This window comes from Alternaria hordeiaustralica, assembly GCF_023758085.1.
Source record: "Alternaria hordeiaustralica strain BMP 2776 chromosome Unknown scaffold_2, whole genome shotgun sequence".
Classification (NCBI taxonomy): Eukaryota; Fungi; Ascomycota; class Dothideomycetes; order Pleosporales; family Pleosporaceae; genus Alternaria; species Alternaria hordeiaustralica.
Genome location: NW_026056774.1, coordinates 230611 through 255066, shown reverse-complemented (window position 1 = coordinate 255066; position 24456 = coordinate 230611). Strand labels below are relative to the sequence as shown.

Sequence of the window (24456 nt, the reverse complement as noted above, 5' to 3'; positions counted from 1 at the left end):
GAGGCGCTGCGGAGTTGACGGAATACAAATATACCCGGGAGGTCCTTTGTCTTTTACGTCGGTGTTTGGGGTAGAAGGGTGTAACTATCGATAGTAACGTATTCCTAGTCCATGATATGATAGACCATTGCGATAGCAAGAGTTCAGTGTCTCCATCTCCAAATCCGCCTTACGCGCAAATCAATGCTTGAAGTACGTATCCATGCATGCTACTCAGTTTAGCCTTGGGTAACGGGTCAACTCCTGCCGTCATAGCCATGTGCTTTCCAAGGCAGCCAAGCGAGGCAAAGTCTTTCAAGCATTGGCCGTTCTTGTTGCTAAAATTGGAGTCTACTCCAATTGACTTTGGCGTCGTTGGAGTCGCCGCGTGTTATCGGGGCTGTTCGCTAAGGCTGGTCATGTCAGACAACGGGAAGCATGCGGAAGTAACCGGCGGCTTCTTGCGGTTCGGCACAATTTCTCCAGCATGATATGGGGATCTGATCGGTTTTCTTGTGGTATGGTAGGTACCCGCGATATGCGACCTGGTGTCTATGCTGCAAAGCTGCGAGGGGCTTGGAACGGGGAGGTTGTTGCACTTGCATGTATGAATCGAAGGCCATGCATCATATTCTCTACGCTCGCATTACCTACCGTCTGATACCATTGCATATGGTTCCTGATCGCCCAGGATCTTTCCGTTTATGGCTCGGAGAGAAACCGTCCGTGTTGGAAGTGGTAACGTTCATCCAGATAACGGGGTCTTCTCATCATACCAAAATAGTGACTTGAAACCATCGTAGACAACCGGAGACGTGGAATCGTCGGTATCCCCGAACGCTACGGTTAATACTTTCAACCTTCCCCAAGGCAGCAGCGTTCCCGCCGAGCACATGATCTCGCACTCATTGTTGAGATAGTCCTGATGAAACCGTACCAGACGCGCGATATCGACCAACCGATCATAAAAAATATCATAGCATTATATATGTGAAACTTCAATACATAGTGTAACGGTTGAACTATCCTGTGGCCTCTGCCATCAGTTTCTTTTACCCAGGCGCTCACAACACCTGCTCATCGTGGGGCACTGGACTAAGCGACGTTGTCGATATCTCTAAGACCGATGTGGTTGCAGAACAAGCATAATGGCAGCGAGGCAGACCAAAGCTGCGAACAGATCAAAAACGGGCGAGACAGTTCTGTGCCAAGTCATTGCCGGTCCCGAACGTGTGTAGTGATCCTCACGCCCTAACGCTTGATGAGATGAGAAAGCATGAGACACCAAATTATGTCATGATTCCGGTTGCGTTGCTACATATGCGGCAGGATATTCTGGCAAGTCACATATGAGATGATGTAAACTTATACCATAGGCTTTAGCGAGACTTTCTGAATAAGGAAGATTTACAGGCTACAAGTGACGAGGTTCTAGTAATCCGTTGTGATGATGGCGTTGAGTGTAAGTAAAGAAGGCCAGGACGCGTAATCTGTGCCACGGTGACATATCGGGCTTTCAGCCCAACCATACAGGCAAAAGACGGAAGGCGTCTGTATTCGGTTACCCAGCTTGTAGAAGGAGAAGATACTGCTCGATATAGGGGAGAGCTAGAGTCGCCTCTTCGTGCGTATTACGCTCGATGATGTTGCGACTTGTTGAAGACGCGCGACAGAAGCATGATCGCGCACAATTTACCACGTGGCTTAGCATCTCGGAGATATGTCCATGAACTTACCATGCGACACAATGTGTGTTCCTGGCTAGTGGTTGCGGAGTTGAGTCTATCAGATTGGAAGGGAAAAGGAAATCTGATCCGACAAGGAGGCACCCATGAAGCTTGACTCGTCAGAATACGAACGGAACCATGGACAGTCATGCCGATGCACTGTTGAAGTTCGGAGTCTCATCCGGTAAATCGTGCGACATATCCATGTGATAGCAAGATACAATGCAGAGTGAGAGTAACGCGAGGCGTGGAGCTTCGCATCCAGACAGTCTATACCTACTCTGCCTGCGGGATTGGTTCGGCACCAAAGTGACGATAGCCGTAGCGAACAGCGCCGCATCAGCCACCATACCCTTGCGTGCGTTTTTGCTTTTCTTGATAAAGACGGCCTGCAGCCCGCATGATTGCTCATGCAGCCCGTTTCGACCTCGGGAATGTCATCCCGGAAGGAGAATGGATGTGGTCCCACCTTTCAGGGTTGCACCGAGAGGCCGCCCGGTCCCACACAACCCTGAGGCGAACATCTTCATGGAACATGACAAGCTCATGGCGTACACGAACCAAAGTTTTTTCGCAACCAAACATTCGAGCTACGGGTTGTAAAGCGTGGCAACTTTCGGTGGTGGAGCTTCCCATGAATGCGAGCGGGGAATATTGCGGGCCTGAGGGGATGCAGAGGTAACACAACGCATCATGCGCTTTCCCGTTTTCTTTGAGCCCTTCTCTCGGCGTGCAGCTTCCTGTTGCTTCGACAATCGAGGGATCAAGTGGGGGGATAAAGTGGGTATCGGAAAATGCTTGACCTTCCCTCCGCTAGCCAGGCGACTAAGGGTGTTGTCGGACAGAACAGCGAGGTTGCACAACCTGTCAGCTAACGGCTCTCACCAACCACTCATCTGTGTCGCCGATCGCCTGCATTAGCTATATGCAGGCTCACCCGGAAAGCAGTGTAGGGATGAAGATCGCAGCATTTCACGGATAGAGCCATGTTCCAGATGTTGTACTCTCCAGCGAGGAACGGTTTGCCAGTCATGTCACAGCGCTGAACGGCGCGCAGCATGCAGGTGGGTGGAAGCATCAAGGCGCCGTGAAACGTTCGGATGCGCGATAGTAGTAGGTAGGGGTGGGCGTGGATTACCACTGGTATGGACGAGGTGTATTGGCTAAATACATGGCCTGCCTTGCTCGCCAATGCGGGGAGGCGGTTTATTGATAGATGGTCATGGTCCTCGTGTTGGCGGCTTATGGCAGGACATGTTTGCTTGCGACGCAGTTCAGCAGGGGCTAGCGACGTAGGATAATAGAGTTTCCTCAGGCAAAGACGAAACCGAACAGGTCCTTCTGAGCTTGCACAACTACAAGTTCGCAGGTTAAAAGTCCAAAATCAATGTAGGCGTGCAGGTTGTCTGATAAAGCAAGCAGTGTTCTTTTGCCTCCTGCTGCAGTTGGAGGCGTCCGGTTTTCCCTTGACTGGGGTGGAGTCGACAGAAACAAATACCGGGTGCCGCTCGTCAGGCAGTTAGATGATGAACGAAGCAAAATCCCCGGGCCGCAGCCGCCAGCTGGAGTGCCAAGACGAGGCTCAATCCTTCGCCGTCCCACGAAACGTTTCAAGAAGACAATCGCACTCTCTACAGGTCGTGCCGCTGTTGACAGGATGGGGAGCACATATGTATCTATCAGAGATCGACAAACTCTCGGCTTCTCGGGTCACGATGTGAGCGGACGGGCACGATGCAGATCTGAGCCTCGCCATGACAGACACGGACGCGAAGAACGTTTTGCTGGTGCGTTTCGCATGCGCCTCGCCGTTACCGCACAAGTCTGCCGCGTTCAGACAGAATGTACTGCAGACAAGATTTGGAAAATCGAGAACTGACAGTAGCTTAAAGTGGCAGCGAAATGTTAATTGTTTGGTGAGGGAGCTAGATGGACCTTCCGCATTGGTAAGACCGCAGTCCCTTTAAAAACAGCCTCGCTTACCGGCACGGCTTTGATGACGCGCGCAGGCCAGCCCTGGATCCACAAGCTGGAGTTTCACGTGGGTGCGGTTCTTGAGCCCAGATGCTAAGAGAGGGGCTTTTGCTAGCGGCGGCCCGATGTCCTTTTCTCGGTCACGCTGCTCCGTGGACACCAGCGACGGAAACGGTATCGACAGATGTGCTACGGGTGCGGTGGGCTGCAGCACGCCAAGAAAGTTGGACGCAATCATGGCTCGAGTGAAGGGCGGCAGATGCCAGCGGCTTGGTCCTGCACCGAGGCGACGCAATCCCGGTTGCATGCTCATGCGCCAACAAGTGATCGACTCTTGTCAGATTCAGGCTGCGGCAGGGGGTGGATTGGGTGACACGAGCCTTTTTGCCGAGGACGCGGGAGCGGAGGACAACTGCGTCACATTGCGATGCATGCCGAGAGCCGCTAAGCAGACGACGGAGGCTTCTCTGTTCTCATGTGGAGGCTGGCTGATCGCCCGCCCCCGGCCTTTGGACGGTACTGCGTGTGGGTGCGCACCACCTGTGTCAGCACCGTCGTAGGCCTTGGTGCCCCTTTTGCAGGCCCTATATCAGCCCATTCCTGGCGGTTCCGAAATGACAACCATGCCGTTTTACCTAGTGGGCGCGCGAGCTGAAGACGCCGTAGGGCGACGATGGGGGTCTGGGTGGCTGGCATGGTAATCTGGCGACGCCTCCCACAAAGCCCCGCTGCGCGAACAGGCAGTCTCGGGAAAAGAAATGCACCATCCATCAGCGTGGGTGTCGCGCTGTGTTGGGTGCCTTGATGAGAGTTTATTTTGCAGGGAGAAAGTTGAGGCTGGAACATGCTCGAACCACGATCCACATGTGTTCGCAACGTCCAACGGCCCCTGCGACCATGTCTCATTAACTCGTTCTGGCAGAGGGTGTGGCGTTCTGCGCTGGCAGTGTATCATCATGGCAGTAGAAAATCGGCGAACCCAGATTGATGTGTCCTCTAGATGCGGCGCATATAGCGTAATGGCGGTAGCGTGTCAATCCATCGGCTCCGCTGTTGGGTGAACCTGGGACGAACCGTACCAGATCCGACGGAACGATCTGAAACAAACCATTCGATCTGCCAGAATTAAATCGCCTGGCTCAGCGTGATTAAGCAGTCTGGCTCGTCTGTCACCTGGCACCAATGTGATGTAGTAGTACAGTAAGGCGCCGGCGGTGGTTGCATGGGTCGCGGCGGATAGTCAGCGCGTCGATGCTAGGCACGTAATTTACGGCCCACTGGCTGGCACAAAGTGGGTCTTGGGCTAGCCGTGCACGCTAAACCATGCATCCCTGCAACATCTGGTCCCCTTACCCACGTCTGATGGAAGGGACGTTGGAGCGCCCCTTCCATCTGTTGGTCTGCGGCTTCCTCATCTGTTTTCTCTTCCGCGAGGCTGCATCCTACACCAGTCCTTCCTTCTCAACACACGTCGTGGCGAAGACCACCACATTGATTGTTGCTCTCTGACAGCTCTGCCCTCCAAGTCGGGGTCCACACCGTCCGTGTTCCTCTGCGCGCTGCTGTCGTTCTCCGCGCCAACCTACACGCCTCGACTCGCACCCGTCAGTACGCTTGCGAGACGCGCTCCCACGCCCGCCTGTACGTAGCCATCCTCCATCACCACCATCACGCAGCATCTCCTGACTCATCCAGATCGACAGCCCGGCGACCCTTCAGTTGCTCCAGTCTGGTCTTCCCCTCCATCGGACTATTCCGTCACTGTCGCAGCTTCAGTAGCGCAGACGTCGCATTGTAGCCAGATCGGTCGCAAGCAGCCTTCATGGCACAACACCAGCAACCCTCGCCCACTACGGGCATGCCTCCGCATCATGTAGGGCAGCATCATCCCGCGCACGCGCAGGTGAATGGACACCCGCCGCACGCGACCCAGCCCAAGACACCGTCGCAGTACTTGGGGCAATTGACCGAGGCTGTATGGACTCAGATGGGTAAGCCAGTATCCAGTGTGTGCAGGACCGACACAGACTAACACCCAACAGGCTCCCTCTCTGAGCAAATGCAAGACCTAGAAGGCGCCATGCAATGCTACGAACAGGCCCTGAAGTTCAACCAGTGGTCTGTGCCAGCTATGCAAGGTATCGCGTGCATTCTGCGCACCAAAGATGCCTTTCCAGCAGCTGTCGAATACTTGCGCACGATTCTCAAAGTCGACCAAGCCAATGGCGACGTTTGGGGCAGCCTCGGTAAGAATTCTGCGCGCATCAATCGCGACCATCTCACTAACAAAACCAGGTCACTGCTACTTGATGATGGATGACTTGCAGCAGGCGTACTCTGCCTACCAGCAGGCACTGTACCATCTGTCTGACCCAAAGGAGCCCAAGCTCTGGTATGGCATCGGAATACTATATGACCGCTACGGATCGCTTGAGCACGCCGAAGAGGCCTTCTCGCAGGTAATGCGCATGGAGCCTACGTTCGAAAAGGCAAACGAGATCTACTTCCGCCTTGGCATAATCTACAAGCAGCAGCAGAAGTTCAACCAGAGTTTAGACGTAAGCATACTTCAATCTCAACCCACGAAAGCTTCTAACAGTTGACAGTGCTTCAAATACATCGTCACCAATCCTCCTCGCCCACTTACCGAGGAGGATATCTGGTTCCAGATTGGACATGTGTATGAACAGCAGAAAGAGGTTTGTCTCACCAAGCTTCGTAAGCTTTCACCGCTGACATGACGATTAGTTCGAAGCAGCCAAGGGCGCCTATCGCCGGGTTCTCGAGCGTGATGCCAACCATGCCAAGGTCCTACAGCAGCTGGGCTGGCTACACCACCAGCAGAGCACCAACTACGCTAGCCAGGAGCAGGCCATTGAGTACCTGGAGAAGTCTGTTGCTTCCGGTAAGCATTGTATCCCCGTGTGATTATGCGCGTGTATCTAATCCATTGCTCTAGATCAAACGGACGCGCAGAGTTGGTACCTGCTGGGACGCTGCTACATGTCACAGCAGAAGTACCCCAAGGCGTACGAGGCTTATCAGCAAGCTGTGTACCGTGACGGCAGGAACCCGACCTTCTGGTGCAGCATTGGTGTACTGTACTACCAGATCAACCAGTACCGCGACGCGCTAGATGCATACTCCCGTGCCATCCGCCTCAACCCCAACATCTCAGAAGTCTGGTACGACCTCGGCACACTGGTAAGTAGTTGATCGTCCCTGCACTGGAAGCTCTTCACTAACAATGGCACAGTATGAGTCCTGCAACAACCAGACAGCGGATGCACTAGACGCATACCAGCGCGCGGCCGACCTCGACCCGTCCAACGTACACATCAAGGCTCGCCTGCAGCTTCTGCAGAATGGACAGACGTCTGCCGGCGCCCCGAACCAGGGCAATGCTCCTATACCTCAAGACGTCCACCCTCAAGCCTATCAGCCTGCCTCTGTACATGGACCTACCGCTCCGCAATGGGGCGCACCTCAGCCTCAGCAGCCTCCGCAAGGTCCTGCTCCTCCAGCCCTAGCGCCCGGATGGGATCGCCCTCTGGCACAGATCCGCGACCCTGGCCTTCCACCACAGCAGCTGAACCCATATGAGCAGCGCGAGGGCATCCGACCGCCTACACAGCATGCGCCCCAGAGGCCCGTAAGCCCCCGACAGGAAGCTCCCAGGTCATACGCAGAGCCCCCTCGTCCTCCCACAAACGGACCGGGTCCTCAAGGGCCAGCTGGTCCCCCACCTCCCGGACCACCCGGGCCAATGCGCCGTGGCATGTCTCCATCGCCGAAGACACACCATGCTGCTCCCAGCCCCTACCACCCTCAGCCACCGCAGCTGACACCGCAGGCGGCTCATGCGCAGCCACAACCACCTCTGCCCCTACATCAGCAACAGCAGCCACCTCAGCCTAACCGTATCTCCAACCCGAACTACGGTCCTCACGCTGGTAGTGTTCCTCCTCCACCCCCGCCCCCACCTACAGGTCTCGGTGGCCCACCATCTCAGGCCTCTAGCCAGAGTGGCGTACCCCCATATGGTGTTCGCCCTGCCAGCCCACCTCCGGAAGTGCGCCCGATCGTTGAAAACCGAGCGGGATCTCCGCGCAACGGATACCAGGGACCGTACCAGCACCATGCTGATCCTTCTGCTACCGGTGGCATTGCTAGCGGAGCTCCTCCGCCAGCTTCTGCCCAGACGGCTGCTGAGCAAGCAGCTCGCGAGCGCGACGACCGACCGCCGACTGCTCCACCGAAGCGACACCGCGAGTGGGAGGAGAATGACCACGCGAACGCAAAGCCTCCCATGAACGACGAGAAGCGTCAGAAGATGGAAGAGCCTCACAGCCGTCGTCCAACTCCCCCACACCGCATGTCGTCTCCTCAGGTGCCGCGCCAGAGCCCTCAGGAAGGTCCCGATCCCCGGCGCTTCAACGATGGCTACCACCCGTCCGAGGCTGCTCACCACCCGCCGTCGCTCCCACCCATGGCAGCTGCGCGACCACTGTCTCGCATGTCGGAGACACCAAAGCAGGAGCGTATCGAGCGACCTGAGCACCACGAGCCGGCTGCGCGCCAGATGGACGTGGATGAGAACTACGACGACGAGGGCGATGATGCGAAACCTACCGCACCCAAGTCTGAGCGCAGCAGCCCTCGCAACGCGCCCACCAACGGCGTTCCTTCTCATGCTCCCACGCCAGCTGAGCAAAAGTCTTAGGATGATGATTTCGAGGAACTCTTTGGGCAGCACTAGACTTCTGACAGGGCTTTACTTTCTTGTTTTTGCAATTAGTTACATGAGAATTGGGGAGTTGGGGATGTCTAGTTGGAGGGCAAAACATGGAAGAGACGTGGTAACGTACTTCCGCATGGCGATGATACCCTGCGCGCCTTACATAGTCCCCGCGCTTTTCGAGTGTTGTATGTATTTCCTAATCACCCACGAAAATGAAAATGCGATTATCACTATATACCCTGTTTCCTTGGTGTGCACTTCGACTTGATCGTATCATTTAAGTGACTACTGTTCATCCGCAGCGCAGGTGGTGCCATTACTCGCAGTGATCAAGGTCGGCGCAAATGGTGGGGTTGCTCACCTGCTCGTGGAAACGCCCGCAGTTAGCTGCCGTTGCGTCATCGCAGCGCGCTGCTTCGCGAAATCATGGAAAGGCTTCTCCAACATCTTCCTCGCTATACTGTACATCCTAACTACGCGAAGCTCTCGTCTATCTCATACATCCCCAAACGACTGACGCGCCATAACGACCACCCATCCTCCTGTGTCGCTGTCCAAAATCACCAACCCACACGTCGCACCTTCCACTCCATCGTCTCCGTCTCACGTCCTTTCCTACCCATACGTGCTTGTTGCGTCAAAACCGTTCGCCTGACCGCCCTTCGTAACATGTCTTCCGACGCCGACTACGCCGCTTTTCTCGACAAAGCAAATCAGGACACTGGCTCTGCGGAGACCAAGGACGCGTCGCAGAAGAAGAGCTATGGCACCAAGAGCGTGAACACGGCCGTACCCAAAGCGCTGGAACAAGTGGAAGAGTACTATGTCAGCGACTCAGATGAGCCGTTTGAACCGGTTGCGTTAGAGTTTGATGGCGACAGCGTGTCTGCTGGTGGGATTCCCCTCATTTACGCGCACAGCGACGACAAGCCTCACGAAGTATAACATGCGCTAACATACACACAGACGACCTGAAGAAGCTCATCGGAAGCGACTCGGTAGAAGAGGTCAAAGGCACCGGCTTCGAGAGCCAATACAAAAAGATCATCGACGCGGTGAAGGCAGCCGGTAACGGGACCGTCAACGTATACCGGGTGGAGCTGTCGGGCACCAGGGCAGAGTACTACGTGGTAGGCGTGGACAAGGCGGAAGGCAGGATCGTGGGTCTCAAGGCTCTTGCCGTAGAGTCGTAAGCAGCAATGCACCGGGAAATGAAGACATGAACATGATCACGATGCGCTGCGCCGGATTATACACATGCCGATCTACATCGAACACGTTCCATCCTGCGATGATGGGGCTCGGGTGCCCATGGCGCGAATAACGCCGTTTGAAACACGTCGCGCTCGCTGGGTTATGGTTGACAGTCAACGGGTCTCACTGACAAGATGGTGGAGCGTGCAGGTTACTGATGCGACGTCAGAAATTCGATTAGTAGATGTAATCTGCTGGTAGATCTGCGCTACGTGCATCTCTACATACTGTACGGTTGTCATAGCTTTGGGCTTCAGTGTGGACTTGTTTTCTCCAACCTCCCCTTCAATTATCGTACATGTTTGGATAAGAAAACATGTATGCATGGTCGCATGATGCCTGTGCGTGTATGCACGCGGCAATGGTGAAGCCCAGACGACACGCATGAGTCGCGCGGCGGGCTTCGAACCGCCAGTATGGCAAGAGACGTCCAGCAGGCTCGTTGCTCGACTTCAGCTTGCACGACATATAGATAGTTCAGCCTCGTGTACGTCAAGACCGCAGCCTTGCAATACGGTATCGATATATAGTTTGATTGGCTGTTCAAACACACTAGTTCGCCTAATCCGGCTATGCCTCGGCCGGACGTTGCAAAGTTCCAGAACCGGGCGGTCAGCTGCGCCTCCGAGCTTCATTTCGGGTGTACCCTAGGGAGCGCTTGGCCCCGGGCAATGGGATCCAGCAGTCTCAACCAGATTGGAAGCCGACCGATACGTGTCGGGAAGCCTAGGACGACGGCAAGCTGGACAGACCGGCGTGGAGTGGGTTGATTAAGATGCAGACGACGATAGGGAACGGTAGAGACGAAACGGATGGGTCAGAGCATTGGCCATTGCATGTCTCGGGGATCCGAAAAGAAGGTGAGGGACGTGGGAAGGATCAAAAAGGATGGTGTCAGATCGCCACGCTATCTTCGGCAGCGATACGGTGGGCGACCTGGTCAACACGAGATAAGATCGTGAAGTTACATGTACGTTTCTCAACGGTCGTGAGCACGAGGCACGTTCTTGTAAATGGTACCTTGGTACAAGTGCGGTAGCAAAAGCCGCTTGCGAGGATGGGGGATTGCGGTTATAATATATGGGCCGACGCGTAATGGTAGAGACGATGATCTTAGGCTATCGATTGCGCGTGCAAAGACGCGGATGCGCGTTTGGATTCTTGGAATACCGTGTTGAGGCGCGGGATATGCAGAGCTAGCGGTTGCGATGCAGCATGCAGGCGGTTTCTATAGAGACAATCGTGTGTACCGTGGAGAGGCTGCATGTGAGGGGTGTTGAGGGGAATGACGGCTTGGTTGAAGGCGTCAAAGTTTGGGTGACAGGCAGACAGACAGACAGCAGCACGACGGGCTTCACGCATGACATGGCAATTTGGGTACTTTTTGACAGGCTCCACCATAGGAGAGGCAGTGGAAAAGTGTTGAAACGGGCTTGGTAAATTTAGCAAGGCTCTCCCGCTGGTGTGCGTAAGCGGGCCTTTGAATCTTCGCCGCATGCAAGCGCCGTGGCAGCGACGATTGGCCGCTCCTTAGTCGAGCTTCGAGATCTTCGCCCTCCCTGGAGTCCGTGTGGGCCCGACTCAGGAACAAAGCCCTAACCTCTCCCACCACCCACCGCTGCTTGCCACTCTCTGACCACGGCGCCGTCGCTTGTTGTGTTCCTGTCACTATCCCACAACATATCAGTGCCTCTCTTTGTTGCATTATTTCCCGCATCATTACCATCGCCATTCTAATCTGCACCTTCCAGCCCAGTGCGTCCTGCGTCATCCGTCATTCGCGCCTGCTGCCGTTGACCAGCGCCTGCCCTGCCAAGTCCCTTATCCTGGGCGCCCCCGTTTGGGCCAGGAGCCATCGATTCACCTCCCCTTGAACCTCGACCTCCCCCATTTCCCTCACGCCGCCCTCCTTCCTGCTCCTCGACGCCCAGCAGCGATACCGAGCAGCATCGCATCACGAGTGGAGGATATTCGGCTTCCCGCGTGCTTTACCTGACACCACTAGCTGCAGCATAGCCCCTGTTAGGAATTTGCCCACCCGCGTGCCATAGGTTACCGCAACACTCGTTTTCCACCTGCATACCGCCTACGCCGATTCATCACCTTCACTTCGCTCTGCTATCCGAATAGCAGCTAGCCAGGAATTATCGCCAACCCTCACCGCATACGCTCCCTCGCACCATGATGCCGCAATCGCCGAGGGGAGACGGGCCGCCCCATCTCCGCCTCAACTCGGGCTCCCACGAGCCCAGGACCGACGACAACTCGATGCCTGCTGTGCGCCCCAACACGGCACGAACCAACTCGGCGCGCTCGTTAACCCAGCCAATCCGCCCTGGCACCGCCCCAAGTCAAGGCATCCGATCGCCCGGCGCGCCCGATGTATACAGCAATGCGTCCATCGCAGAGTCCGCCGAGATGTTGCTCCCGCCGCAGAAGATCCGGACGCAGCGCTCCTACCGAGACGAATCGCCCATGCAATCGCCCTCTGGCTTTTCCTCGCGGCGGACAAGTTGGAGCTCAGACATGACGGGAGGGCCTTTTGCTTCGCCTTTCGACGACTCGAGAGCGCCGTCGCGGGCTGGCAGCGAAGAAGATCTCAACACCCAGACTGTCTCTGAGAAGTTCAACATCCACCCATCGGCTGGACTGTTGCTCTTCCCAGAAGACGTGGAGAAGGACGACTACCTGCACAATCCCGACCCGAACGAGAAGGATAAGAGAGACTGCGATGTCTTCACCCGGAGAGGTATAGTCAATTTGGGTGGTTTGGCTATTCTCGCGCTCGGTCTTCTCATGCTTTTCATCGGTTATCCCGTTCTGTACGTATATGCGATTCCGACGACATTCGACTTTACTAACGCATCGCAGCACCTTCGTCGAGGATCTCACGGCACCAGAACGAGGTCCATGCACAGACAATCCCCTGTGCATAGAAGGCAAGCAAAACGAGCCGCTACTGAACAACCTACGAAAGGGCCTCATCGACCCCGATACGCCCAAGGAGGCCATGACGCGAACATCGTACAACGGCGAGGAGCAGGTCTTGGTCTTCTCAGACGAGTTCAACACTCCCGGTCGCACCTTCTACGACGGAGATGACCCATTCTTCCAAGCTGTTGACATTTGGTACGGTGCTACTATGGATTTGGAGGTAAGTTTCGAAATAGCCATCTTCAAATTGCAGCGCTGATATGTTCCAGTGGTACGACCCAGATCAAGCCTACACCGAAGACGGCGTTCTTGTCCTGAAATTCACCAAAGAGAAGAGCCACGGCCTCGATTACCGCTCTGGTATGATCCAGTCGTGGAACAAGCTCTGCTACAAGGGTGGACATTTGGAGGCCAGCATTTCGCTACCTGGTCGTGGTAACACGAGTGGTTTCTGGCCCGGTTTCTGGACTATGGGCAACTTGGCTCGCCCCGGTTACCTCGCCTCGACTGAGGGTCTTTGGCCATACAGTTACCACGACAAGTGCGACATTGGTATCACACCGAACCAGAGTTCATACGACGGTCTCAGCTACTTGCCTGGTATGAAGCTTCCCGCTTGCACCTGCGATGGCCAAGACCATCCCAGTCCCGGCAAATCCCGCAGTGCTCCGGAAATCGATGCTTTGGAAGGTTCAGTTCATTTCCTCGGTCCTGGAGAGTCCAACGCCATTGGTGTCGTGTCTCAGTCCTTCCAAGCAGCACCGTTCGACACATGGTACATGCCTGACTACGGTAAATTCTCTCACTTCCGTTTGATCGGATTCAACTAATGTTTGGCAGAATACATGGAACTCTATGATACCTCGATTACCACGATGAACGCTTACAAGGGTGGTCCCTTCCAGCAAGCTATCTCTGGGTTGACCAACTTGAACAACGACTGGTACAACGGCAAGCAGTATCAGACATACTCATTCGAGTACAAGACCGGCGACGAAGGTTTCATCACCTGGTATGTCGGAGAGGACAAGACCTGGACCATGTCCGCACCAGCGACGCGTGCCAACGGTAACATTGGAACGCGAGTCATCCCGGAAGAGCCAATGTCCATCATTGCCAACTTCGGAATGTCGAACAGTTTCGCAGCCATCAACATTGAGGACATCGAGGCGCATGACCTCCCGGCCAAGATGCGGATAGACTACATTCGCATCTACCAGCCAAAGGACAACCAGATCATGACTTGCGATCCCGAGGGCTACCCTACTACCGACTACATCAGGAACCACCCTGAGCCTTATGCGAACCCTAACATCACTGACTGGTAAGTCCATACATCACATCTGTTATGATAGTACTAACATGAACCAGGAAATCCAGCAAGTACGACTGGCCCAAGAACTCCTTCATGGATGGTTGCAAGGCAGAAGTAGAGACTTAGTGACCTGCAACTTCCCAGAGACTGCTGGCTTTCGGTCTCTGTTGTCATCACTTCCCTTGTGTCGACTACCTTACGTGGCCATGGCAGTACGACGAATACCCCTCAAGATTGGAGTTCCCTCGCAAAAAAGCACGTTAATTATAGATCATCGTTTCCTCTTTTCGACCTTTTCGAAGGCCACATTAGCATTTGCATGGAGCCGGGGGCGTTTACGACATTTCGAATCTCACATGCCTTCGCCTTCGCCTTACTCGGGGACCCAAGATGTTATCTGGCCTGCGTGCGACTGTCCGGTTTCCTGGAACTAGGGGCCACTACTTCAACGCACCGCCGTCGCGCCGATAGACAAGCCGCCCGTCGCTCGCTTCGACTGCGCCCGTCCAGTTGTCCATTGAACGATCCCCTTTCAGCAGCGGCTTCGTCGGCAAAGAATCTTTTCCAACCTTCTCACATATAAACGGCGCGCGCAACTCTGTATATCACGGCATCTGTTCTTCCATGCATCGCCTGTACAAAGCATACTTGCAACATCAAGACTTCTCAAGACCGCCTTTCTGTTTCCCGTTTTCTTCCCTCATCTTCTTTCCAGGGTCTTTGGTGCAGAGGTGGAGTTGCTGGGCGGCGCCTTACAGCTTCCAATCACCCCAACTTCTTCTTCCTTTCTTCTTTCGATCATCTGAATTGTTTTCTTGTAATGCATCGCTTGGCTTCTATTTCTGCTGCTTTCATCTTTTTTTTTCGATATTGTTGGATATTTTTGGGAGCAAATATGGCAAAGGGACTACTGGGGATGGAATGATGAATGAGGAAATCTTGTCTTTTTATATTGATATATCCGGGCGTTTTTAATGTTTAGCAGATGGGAGAGGACATAGATGTGGGAGAAGGGGTTGAGGTGGCGGTGGTGGAAGAAGCCGCTGCTGTTGTCGGTAGAAGGGTGGCATATGAATGGTATGGGAGATGGGAGAGGAGGAAGAGTAGACAGGAGATAACATACCCCCTGATGTGTATACTGAGAGTTTATTCAATCAAGTTCAACAAACAACACTTCTTCTCTTGCATCTGTGAAGCTTGTGGACGTGTGTGGTACGACATGATAATGCTGTTGAATAAGGGATACACGGGTGTCTGGCTTGAGACGTAGGAGTGCAGTTCTGCAAGTTCTTCCAATGTATCCTCATCAAGAATCGATGTCACGCAGTCTAGTCCTCACACGTCACAACATAGCCAGCATTAACAACATGTCAAGATCGAAATCCCATTGATCCTTTCTCACAACGCCTACCTTTCACCCAAGCATCCCACCCAAACACACCGGTATACCTAAATACTAATAAAGAAACTCTTCTCCCCCTCCCTCGGCTCAACCCACGCACGCTTCAAAATCGGATCCGCACAACTAATCCTTATCCGCTCAACCGTCGCAGGTGACGTAAGCGACAAAAGCGATGTTTCGCCAAATTGTGTGCGCGCAGCTTTCAACGCGTCGCGAATAGCGAAGAAGACAGCGCTGCCCATGAAGAGGGGGGGTTCGCCTGGTGGTATCAAGTCAGTAAACAGTGACGGTATAAAGGAAGACGGGTGGGTAAGGAAAGAAACAGGAAAAAAAAACCGGGAAAAGACTTACCAACACCCCTACTCCTCTGAATAGTCCTCAGATTCTCCCAGTTAACATCCTTAAGCAAAGTGACGTTCATAACTTGAGGCACATCCCTAAACCCAGGAATCTTATAATTCCCGGGCCCCTTCGTCGCGACCCCACCCGTACCCCTCAACCACAGTGACTCCTCCGTCGTAAAAAGCCCCTGACCCTGCACAAACGCGCCTTCAATCTGGCCATAGTCAATCGCCGGATTAATACTCCTTCCAACATCCATTTTGATATCAGCGCGACGAGTCGTCCAGTCACCAGTGAGGGTGTCGATTTCAACTTCAGCGGCGGCAACGCCCTGGGTGAAGTAGAAGAACATCTGGCCCGTGTTTGCGCCCCAGACGTAGCCTATATCAGGGGTTTTGTAGAAGCCCTGAGCGGAGAGGTTGACGCGGGAGAAGTAGGCGGCGTGGGCGAGGTCTTTCATGGAGGCGTCTTTGCCTAGTTTTTCGCGGAAGGGGGCGAGGCGGGCGTTTAGTTCCACACATGCGTTGTGGATGGCGTAGCCGTTTAGGTCCGAGGAGGCGGAGGCGGCGGTCGAGGAACTGTTTGCGACGGTGTTTGTGGCGGTTTCGCTGATGAAGACGGAGTCGAGGGGGACGCCGAGGGTTTCCGCCGCGATTTGCGTCATCTTGGTGTGTAGGCCCTGGCCCATTTCTGTGCCGCCGTGCGCGACGAGGATGCTGCCGTCGTGGTAGATGTGGACGAGGGCGCCGGCTTGGTTGAGGAAGAGGGCGGTGAAGGAGATGCCGAATTTGGTGGGGATGATGGAGAGACCGCGTTTGTTCCACTTGTGGGTTTTGTTGAACTCTTCGATTTCGGCGCGGCGTTGGGCGTAGGCGGATTCTTCTTGGACTTGCTTGTACATGAGTGGGACGTACCAGTCTTTGATCTCTTGGTTGAAGTGCGTGACCATGTTTGTGGAGGGCGAGTAAAAGTTGATTTCTCGTAGCTTCTCCACGGGGATGTTGAGGTGGTCGGCGACTTCTTCCATGTAGGTCTCTGCGATGAACATGCCCTGTGGCCCGCCGAAGCCTCGGAATGCGGTGTTGGAGACGGTGTTTGTTTTCGCGACACGTCCGCGGACATGGATGTTGGGTATCGAGTAGCAGTTGTCGATGTGTGAGAGAGATCGCTCGACGACTGCACCAGAGAGATCCTGACTCCAGCCACCATTGCAGAAGACGTCTGCATCAAGGGCTTGCAGCTTACCGTCCTTGTTGACGGCAACCTTCCAGCGAGCGAGGAAGGGATGCCGTTGTCCAGAAGTCATGATATCTTCGTCCCGGTTCAACATGCAGCGTACAGGTCGACGAACCTTGTTCGCTGCGCAGGCCACGATACCAGCGAGTTGGACTGAACGAGTCTCTTTACCACCGAAACCACCACCCATGCGCTTGACACGGGTGACAATCTTGTTGGCGGCGACACCGACGACCTTGGACACATATGCTTGTGTCTCGGCTGGGTTTTGCGTACTGCTGAAGATCTCCATCTCGCCATCCTCAGGCTTGGGGACGGCGACACATGCTTGGGTCTCAAGGTAGAAGTGCTCTTGACCACCCATGCGCGCTACACCGGTAAAGACGTGATCAGCCTCGGCAAACGCTTTCTCGGTATCTCCCTTCTGGATGTGACGGAAGTGGTTGAAGTAGCTATCCTTCTCAATAGCCTCTTCAATTGTGAAGATAGCTGGAAGCTCTTCATACTCGATCTTGACAGCACGTGCGGCCTGCTCTGCATGTTTCGCTGTGTCAGCCAAGATCATACCAATTGGCTGACCAGCAGTGAAGACTTCGTCGAGAGCGAAGAATGTCTCATCGCAGGACGGCGCACCCCACCAGTTGGCTTCTGGAGATGCAAGATCCTTGTGGTCGACGTACGTGACAACACCGGGAAGTTCTAGTGCGGGTTCGGCATCGACGGAGAGTAGCTTGGCGTGTGCCTTTGTTGAAAGTACCAAGCAGCCATACAACTCGTTTCTTTGCAGGGGAATGTCATCCGTGTACTGTGCCTCTCCAGTGCACTGCTTCATAGCCGCGACATGGTTCTTCGACTGCCCAACTTCATTCTGGATGTAGGCCTCAGCCGCCTTGTCGTCCTTCTTGCCCGAGCTGATATCTCTTTCAATCTCGCCGATTGCATGTGTATCAACTTCAACTTCCTCAGCGTGCAGCTCAGCCAGGATCTCATGGTAGAACTTGTAGAAGAAGCCGAGCGCGAGAGACTTTCTGTATGTCGCCATACCACCCGGAACACCGAAGCGCAAATCGAAGTCTTCTTCAAGCTTATCCATGACGCCCTCCAGTGTTGGGAGATCAGAGAACTTCTTCCCTTGGAGGAAGTCCATTGCTTTGCGCGCGTGGATCGTCGTAGGTGCCATGCCACCGTACACAAAATCCACGCTCTCGACTGTGTGCTGATCGTCCAGTGATATCCTCAAAGCGGCATTCACAATAGCAATGTCGTCATCTTTCCTCTTTGCCTGCTTGTACGCGCGGATGTACTCACCCTTCTCTTTCGCAACCGGGATCTTCAACCCCGCAATGATGGCATCCGGAGGTAGTGCAGTCTGCCTATATCCCTTGAAGAAAGTGGACATGGGAATCTCCGTCGTCTCCTTGAGGCTCTTTGCTATGAGAGTCGCGTTCGTCGCAACAAACACCGGATTCAAATCGGAAATAGGACTCGCTGTTGCCAGGTTACCAGCGGGTGTACCCACATTCCTAATTTGTCGTCCAGCGAAATACCGTATTTGCTTCAGAATGGTAGCAAATGGCTGGCCCCGTACTGGCCCGTAATGCTCGAGAGCGTCTTTGCAGATCTCTTCCAAATCTGTGAGCACAACGTTTCCACCAATTTCGAGATGGTCGTCGTGGAGTTTGAACTGCCGTAGTTCCGCAATGTCGCCGACAAAGACTGAAGCATTGTAGTTCATGCCCTTGAATTTGATCTCGATTTGTGTTTCAGTCGAGCCACCGATAAGCTTTGCGGAGGGATAAACGTCCTTAATCTCCAGTAGTTGTTGCAAGGTCGTTGGCCTGAACCACCTCTTCTTCTTGTTACCGAATGCCAACGGCTTAAACTCGTGTTTCCGTAGCTGTGGGGGAAAGATCAACTCTGTGTCTGGCTTGTACTCGATGAACCCAGGTGGTGTGAATCGCTTGATCGGTTGGCCGTCATCAATGTTCTTGCCGCAACCTCCGCCATTCGCACCGTCCTTGTCCATACAGCATCCTCCACCACCATTCGCCTTTGCTTTTGCGCAGCCTGACTTTACGCTGAAGCTCTGCGCCGCATCTAATATCGGCCTGTATCCAGTACACCGACAGAGGTTACCATCGAAGGCTTCCTCAACCTCGAGCTCGCTCGGTCCAACGTTGTTGCGGAGGAGAGCATATAATGACATTACGATGCCTGGTGTGCAGAAACCGCATTGACTGCCATTGCCCTTCGCTATCCTCTCCTGTGCAGGATGTGGCCGCTTCACGTTGCCAATCCCTTCCACTGTTATGACGTGTTTGCCATCTACGCTGACGAGAGGTGCGAGGCATGCGTTTACGGAGGCGTGGTAGATCTTGTTCGTTGTGGGATTGAATTGCGATACAACCTGCAAGTTGTCAGTTCTCGCCCTTGATATCTTAACCAATCTCTCCGATAGTCCCAGAACCAAGATTCACTGTCGTTTAATTTTGAACCCAGAGTCCTCCACCACAACCACGAGTCAAAACAAAGTAGCAAACATACCACAGTACAAGCACCACACCCACCCTCCGCACACCCCAACTTCGTCCCCGTCAACCCAATCCCCCTCAAGTACTCCAGCAGCGTAACTTCAGGATCCGCACTATCCAACACGACCTTTGTGCCATTCAGATAAAACCGGAGTGTATCATCGTAATCGGCCGTGACTTCGTTCAGCGACTTGGTCGCATCGCTCGACACGGCTGGTTGTGGGGATATGAGACCAGGCGCCATGTTTGCCACCCGCGGTGCTGTCAACGATGGAAGAAAAGAGAGACCAAAAAGACAAACAAAAGCTAGAAGGTTGGAGGAAAGAGAGAAAAGGCAAGATGTCACAGTAGGTATCACACGCTTGACCCTCTAGCTGTTCAGGGTCCTGTCCGTCGCTTGTGGGGAATAAGCAAACTAGTTATGGCAAGCGCGGCGGCATGAGGGATTGCAGCGGCGTGGAGCATCGGGAGCGTGTATTACATGAGTTAGTTAAGTACTCTAGTTGGTGGACAAAGTGGCTTTGGCGAATCAGCATCAACGTGTTTGTCCCTTATCTTCGTACGCGGTCTAGGTTGCATAGGCAGTGGAGGCTCCGCGTGCAGGAGCTCGCCGATGGCCGTAGTTCGCGTTCTTGCCCCTCCATTGCCCCACCCCACGCCTGGGCGGCGACCTGCTATACGCACGTGAGCTGTCAGGTCGCTTGTCGCCTAGCATGGCGAGGTCCGCCGTTGTGAGAAAAGAAGGCGGGTGCCGATGAATATGGGATGTTCATTTTCTATCGCGGTAATACCTGGGCTGCGTTGAGTCGTCGTCAACAGACAATGTGCAAGAGGGCCAAATTTTGAACACACGCTTTGCAATTGGATATATCTACAACTTCTCAACTCTCTTAAAAAGAAGTTCCTGTCTAGCGTATACACACAAACGTACGAAATGCGCCGATAGTTCCTTATTTTCCATGTTAAGAAACCATGATGCTTGTTCCTCTTTCCTACCAATGCCCCAAATCCACCAATCCGTCAATCCTCCAATCCAACCCACCAACACCCATCCGCCCACTCCAATTCCTCAAGACGTCCATACGCCTAGTACGGAATACCATCATACTCACCGTAGCCCAACGCCAAATTCATGTTTTGCAAGCACTGCGTCGCAGCGCCCTTGAGCAGGTTGTCAATCGTAGCATTGACGACGACGCGCTTGCCCGAGCTGTGGACGGCAAAACCACCGATTTCGACGCCGTGCTTGCCAGAGATGTTCTTGACGAGCGGGGACTCGCCGACAATCTTGACGAGCTTCTCGCCGGCGTAGCGGTCCTGGTAGAGGTTGCGGATGTCGCGGGATGTCATTGTGCGGTTGAGGGGGATGGAGATGGTGTGCTGGAATTGGATGTTAGTAACGCGATGGCGAGGAGGTTAGGTGCGAGGGAATAGGAAACTTACATGAATACCCTGAAACCAGACTGCGACGTGGGGGATGAAGGCAACCTCAGTGCCTAGCTGCCGTGAGATTTCCTTCTCGTGGATGTGGTCTGTCAAGCTGTAGGGAATGAGGTTGTTTTCGAGGTTCTTGACATCGTTCTTGGGGCTGGGCTTGGTGCCGGCTCCGGAGTAGCCTGAGACACCGAAGACGGTTGGCTGACCGCCGATGAACTCAAGCAGAGGCGCAATGCCGAGTTGAGCAGCTGTGGCGTAGCATCCAGGGTTGGCGATGCGTGTAGCGTCGGAGATCTTGGCGCGGTCAACGGTCTCTGGTAGGCCGTATGTCCAGCTCTCGTCGAAACGGTAGTCGGCACTCAGATCGACAATGAGAGTCTCCTTGCCGCTCTCGTTGATGGCATCGACGAAGGGCTTGCACACGCCGTTGGGGAGGGCCATGACCCAGCAGTCGACCTCACCGTTCTCGGCCATCTTCTTCACATCTTCGGGTGACAGGTTCTCGTAGGTGATCTGTCGCTTGGTGTAACCTTCAAGCTTCTTGCCGTTGAGTTCACGTGATGATACATGACGCAGGTCCATGTTGGGGTGCTTGTTAAGCAGCTCGATAAGAGCTTGCCCTGTGTAGCCTCGCGCACCAATCAGTGCAACCTTGGCAGGGTAGTCCCTGTGCTTGTGCTTGATACCGTATGGTGGGTTAGGGTTAGTGGTATCCATTGAGCGCGATGCAGTGGTAGCGAAGCCTCGGGACAACGCAGGAAGGGTCCTGTTTTGTCTAAGTTGAGGCCTTGCAGATTGGCCAGCAATGGTCGCGTAGCCACGCGTCTGCTGGCCCTGCTTCAAACTGGCAACAAAGTCGGCCGCCCGTCGGAACTGAGCATCTAAGCTGTCCTTGAGCATGCTGCGACCCTGCTTCTGGTAGTTCTCGAGGAGCGAGAAGATCTCAGAAGACTCAGCCGCGCCCCACCAGCAGAAGACTTCCTTCTCGCGGCGGAGGAAGCCATCCGTCTTCTCCAAGTGCCATTTGACGTAGTTTTGCGATTGGTCATCTACAATCCAGTACATCTTGGGGTACTTTTGCTTCATGCGCTGGAAGACCAAGTCGTTCAGGTTGTTCAGGAAGGCATCCTTGGTCATGCTGAAGTGCGAAAGCTGCGCGAACTCACCGTCGGCAGTCGGTGGGTAAACGACGGCAACGACGCCCATGGAATCATCATGGAAGACCTCAAATGGTCGCGTCTTGAGGTTCTGGATATATCTGTTGACCGCATCGGCAGCGTCGGCGGCTTTGCTCTTGGTGATAGCCTCTTGCAGAGCAGGGACGTCCAAATCCTCGAACTTGCTGGTCTCCTTCACACTGCCGCCGTTGCGGATAAGTGTGCCGCTTCCGGTGTGGGTGAACAGCTCCTTTCCGAGGTTCGAGGGGTGGGTGATGGCTACACTCGACGTGCGCGGGAGACCGTCCAGGAGCTTCTTGGCCTCCACTATCTTAAGCTTCGTGCCGTATCTAACCCATGATTGCTTCATGTAGGTGTCGTACTCGCCCTCCAGGTTGATGTGGGGGATGAGCTTGGACTCAGCGTTGAACAGTCCTCCCTTCTCAGAGAGGTAGATGACCTTGAGGGGCTGGAACTCGCGCGCCAGAGCGGCGGCAGCTACGTCGGCGTTGATATTGAGAATCTGGCCGTCGAGCGTCTCGCCCATGGAGCACAGGATGGGCAGCTCCTTGTTCTCCAGGGCATCCATGATCTGCCTCTTGTTGACGGTGGTGATGTTTCCGACGTACTTCCACTTCTCCTTGTCCAGGTAGTCGGCTTGCAGGGCACCCGCGGTGATGGGCCGCGCGGGCACGCCCCAGTCCCTCTTCAGCGTCATGACCAGATCCATGTTTGCCTCGAGGAACAGCTTGCGCGCAATGCCCAGCGTCTTCTTGTCGGTTACGCGTATGCCGTCAATGAAGTCGGGCTCGACACCCGAGTCGAGCAGCAGCTGGTTCATCTGCGGGCCGGCGCCATGGACGATGATGGGGTACAGGCCGATGGCGTGCAGCTGCTGGAGGGCAAAGCATAGCTCCTCGAGGTGGTCGGTCAGAATGGCGCCTCCGACCTTGACGACAGCGAACTGGTGCGGCGAGACGGAGCGGAACTGGCCGAGGTACTGGTCGACTTCGCGGCGGGAGCTGGAGCTGGCCAGCAGGTTGAGGAAGGCGGCGTAGATGGACGAGTTGCGGCCATCCTTGGACGTCGTGTACAGGCGGCTCGGGGTGCTGCTAGCGACGAGGGCTCGCGGGAGGGCTCGCGGCGTCTGACGGGCGAGGACGCGGGAGGAGGATCGGGCAGCCACACGGCCGGCTCGTACAAAGCTCTGCATGGTGAGTGTCGCTCCCAAGAAGCAGAAGCAGTCGCAGTCGCTGCTCGGGCCCTGGGCGACTTAATCCAACGCGAATTGCTGCGGTGACTAGACTGTGGAGCCGTGAGGGACCAAATGGGTCCTGAGATATGACGCGGAAGCAACAAATTTCGCTGCGCCGTTATCGCTGCTTCCCCAGACCGCAGGGAACTTTCCTAGCGCCGCCGGAGATGGCTACCTAAGTTTGCACGCATGGAGAACGGCAGCCGCAGATCAGACTTTTCAGGCATCATTCCTGCATGCCTGCGCGCTTCGAGCTGCTGTTGAGGCAAATTTTCTCGACAAGACAAAAGGCCCTTTCCCAGCTTGCCCATCCTGCGCCGCCCAACCCACAGCACTGTGGACACTAGCAGCATGTGAGGACCTAGCACTAGGTTCACGAGAAGGATTAGGCTAAGGTCCACTAGATGCATTGTTCCCTTACTTGAATCTATTGTATCATGCGAAATACCACAGATTGTGGTAGTGACACTGGACAGCCAGATGCCTAGTCCTAAACGGGTAAGGTCGCATTGTGCTCAGCTGTCAACCACGCGAAGTTACTTTATGGTCCCGAAATACAGCAAGCCTGCTCAGGTATCTCTATTCCCAACCTCCAATCAAGCTCGTGCACTCCAATCAGTGCATGCACTGCTCACTCAAGATTCAGAATTCGCGAACACTACCGGAACAGTGACCAAAACATGGCATCCAGATACATCACTAAATCACATCCACTTCAGTCACTAGCCTCCACAGGTATCTGCCTACCGTCCAGCTCATAGTTACTCGTCGTCCCAGGATGCTCTCCTGGACCTTCATATGCTCCTCGATTAGACCCCAAGGTGTTATGGGTATTATTCTTCGCCTTGGTCTCTTCTGTGGGCAGGTCTACTGCGCTCTTGCGTCGCTTGCGCAAGATCCACCCAAGCCATAAGGCGAGCCCAAACAGTGCTGCGGCTCCTAGGACTGCACCCACGCCTATGCCTGCTTTGGCGCCTGTAGATAGGCCACCAGAAGAAGGTCCGGCTGTGTTTGTTGCTGCTGCTGCTGGAGTTCTTGTCTTGGGGGTCGTGGTCGTGATCGTGTCGGTCACTGATGAGTTTGTTGGTGAAGGGGATGAAGTTGATGGGGTAGTCGATGTAGTAGGCGCTGACGACGGAATTGACAATGAAAGGCGAAATTCCTCTAGATCG

The 24456-nt window shown here is 54.6% G+C and overlaps 5 protein-coding genes across 5 annotated transcripts; 3 read left to right on the top strand and 2 right to left on the bottom strand.

Annotated features, from left to right (window-relative positions):
• Positions 1 to 5502: 5502 nt before the first annotated feature.
• Positions 5503 to 8403, top strand: J4E84_001556 (uncharacterized protein; the record flags this gene model as incomplete). Its single annotated transcript, XM_049384188.1, has 7 exons — positions 5503 to 5671; positions 5723 to 5926; positions 5976 to 6238; positions 6287 to 6379; positions 6429 to 6585; positions 6640 to 6884; positions 6937 to 8403. 7 exons carry the CDS (start codon positions 5503 to 5505, stop codon positions 8401 to 8403), a joined length of 2598 nt encoding a protein of 865 aa, XP_049247544.1.
• Positions 8404 to 9090: 687 nt separating this feature from the next.
• J4E84_001555 (uncharacterized protein) lies at positions 9091 to 9614 on the top strand (the record flags this gene model as incomplete). Its single annotated transcript, XM_049384187.1, has 2 exons — positions 9091 to 9313; positions 9388 to 9614. The coding sequence occupies 2 exons, from the start codon at positions 9091 to 9093 to the stop codon at positions 9612 to 9614; spliced, it is 450 nt and encodes a 149-aa protein (XP_049247543.1).
• Positions 9615 to 11856: 2242 nt separating this feature from the next.
• Positions 11857 to 14050, top strand: J4E84_001554 (uncharacterized protein; the record flags this gene model as incomplete). The annotated part of the gene is made up of 5 exons (XM_049384186.1): positions 11857 to 12497; positions 12547 to 12829; positions 12879 to 13401; positions 13450 to 13933; positions 13981 to 14050. The coding sequence occupies 5 exons, from the start codon at positions 11857 to 11859 to the stop codon at positions 14048 to 14050; spliced, it is 2001 nt and encodes a 666-aa protein (XP_049247542.1).
• A 1323-nt stretch (positions 14051 to 15373) lies between these two features.
• J4E84_001553 (uncharacterized protein) lies at positions 15374 to 19679 on the bottom strand (the record flags this gene model as incomplete). The annotated part of the gene is made up of 3 exons (XM_049384185.1): positions 15374 to 15585; positions 15678 to 19311; positions 19449 to 19679. The coding sequence occupies 3 exons, from the start codon at positions 19677 to 19679 to the stop codon at positions 15374 to 15376; spliced, it is 4077 nt and encodes a 1358-aa protein (XP_049247541.1).
• Positions 19680 to 20521: 842 nt separating this feature from the next.
• On the bottom strand, positions 20522 to 23242 carry J4E84_001552 (uncharacterized protein; the record flags this gene model as incomplete). Its single annotated transcript, XM_049384184.1, has 2 exons — positions 20522 to 20815; positions 20879 to 23242. The coding sequence occupies 2 exons, from the start codon at positions 23240 to 23242 to the stop codon at positions 20522 to 20524; spliced, it is 2658 nt and encodes an 885-aa protein (XP_049247540.1).
• Positions 23243 to 24456: the final 1214 nt, after the last annotated feature.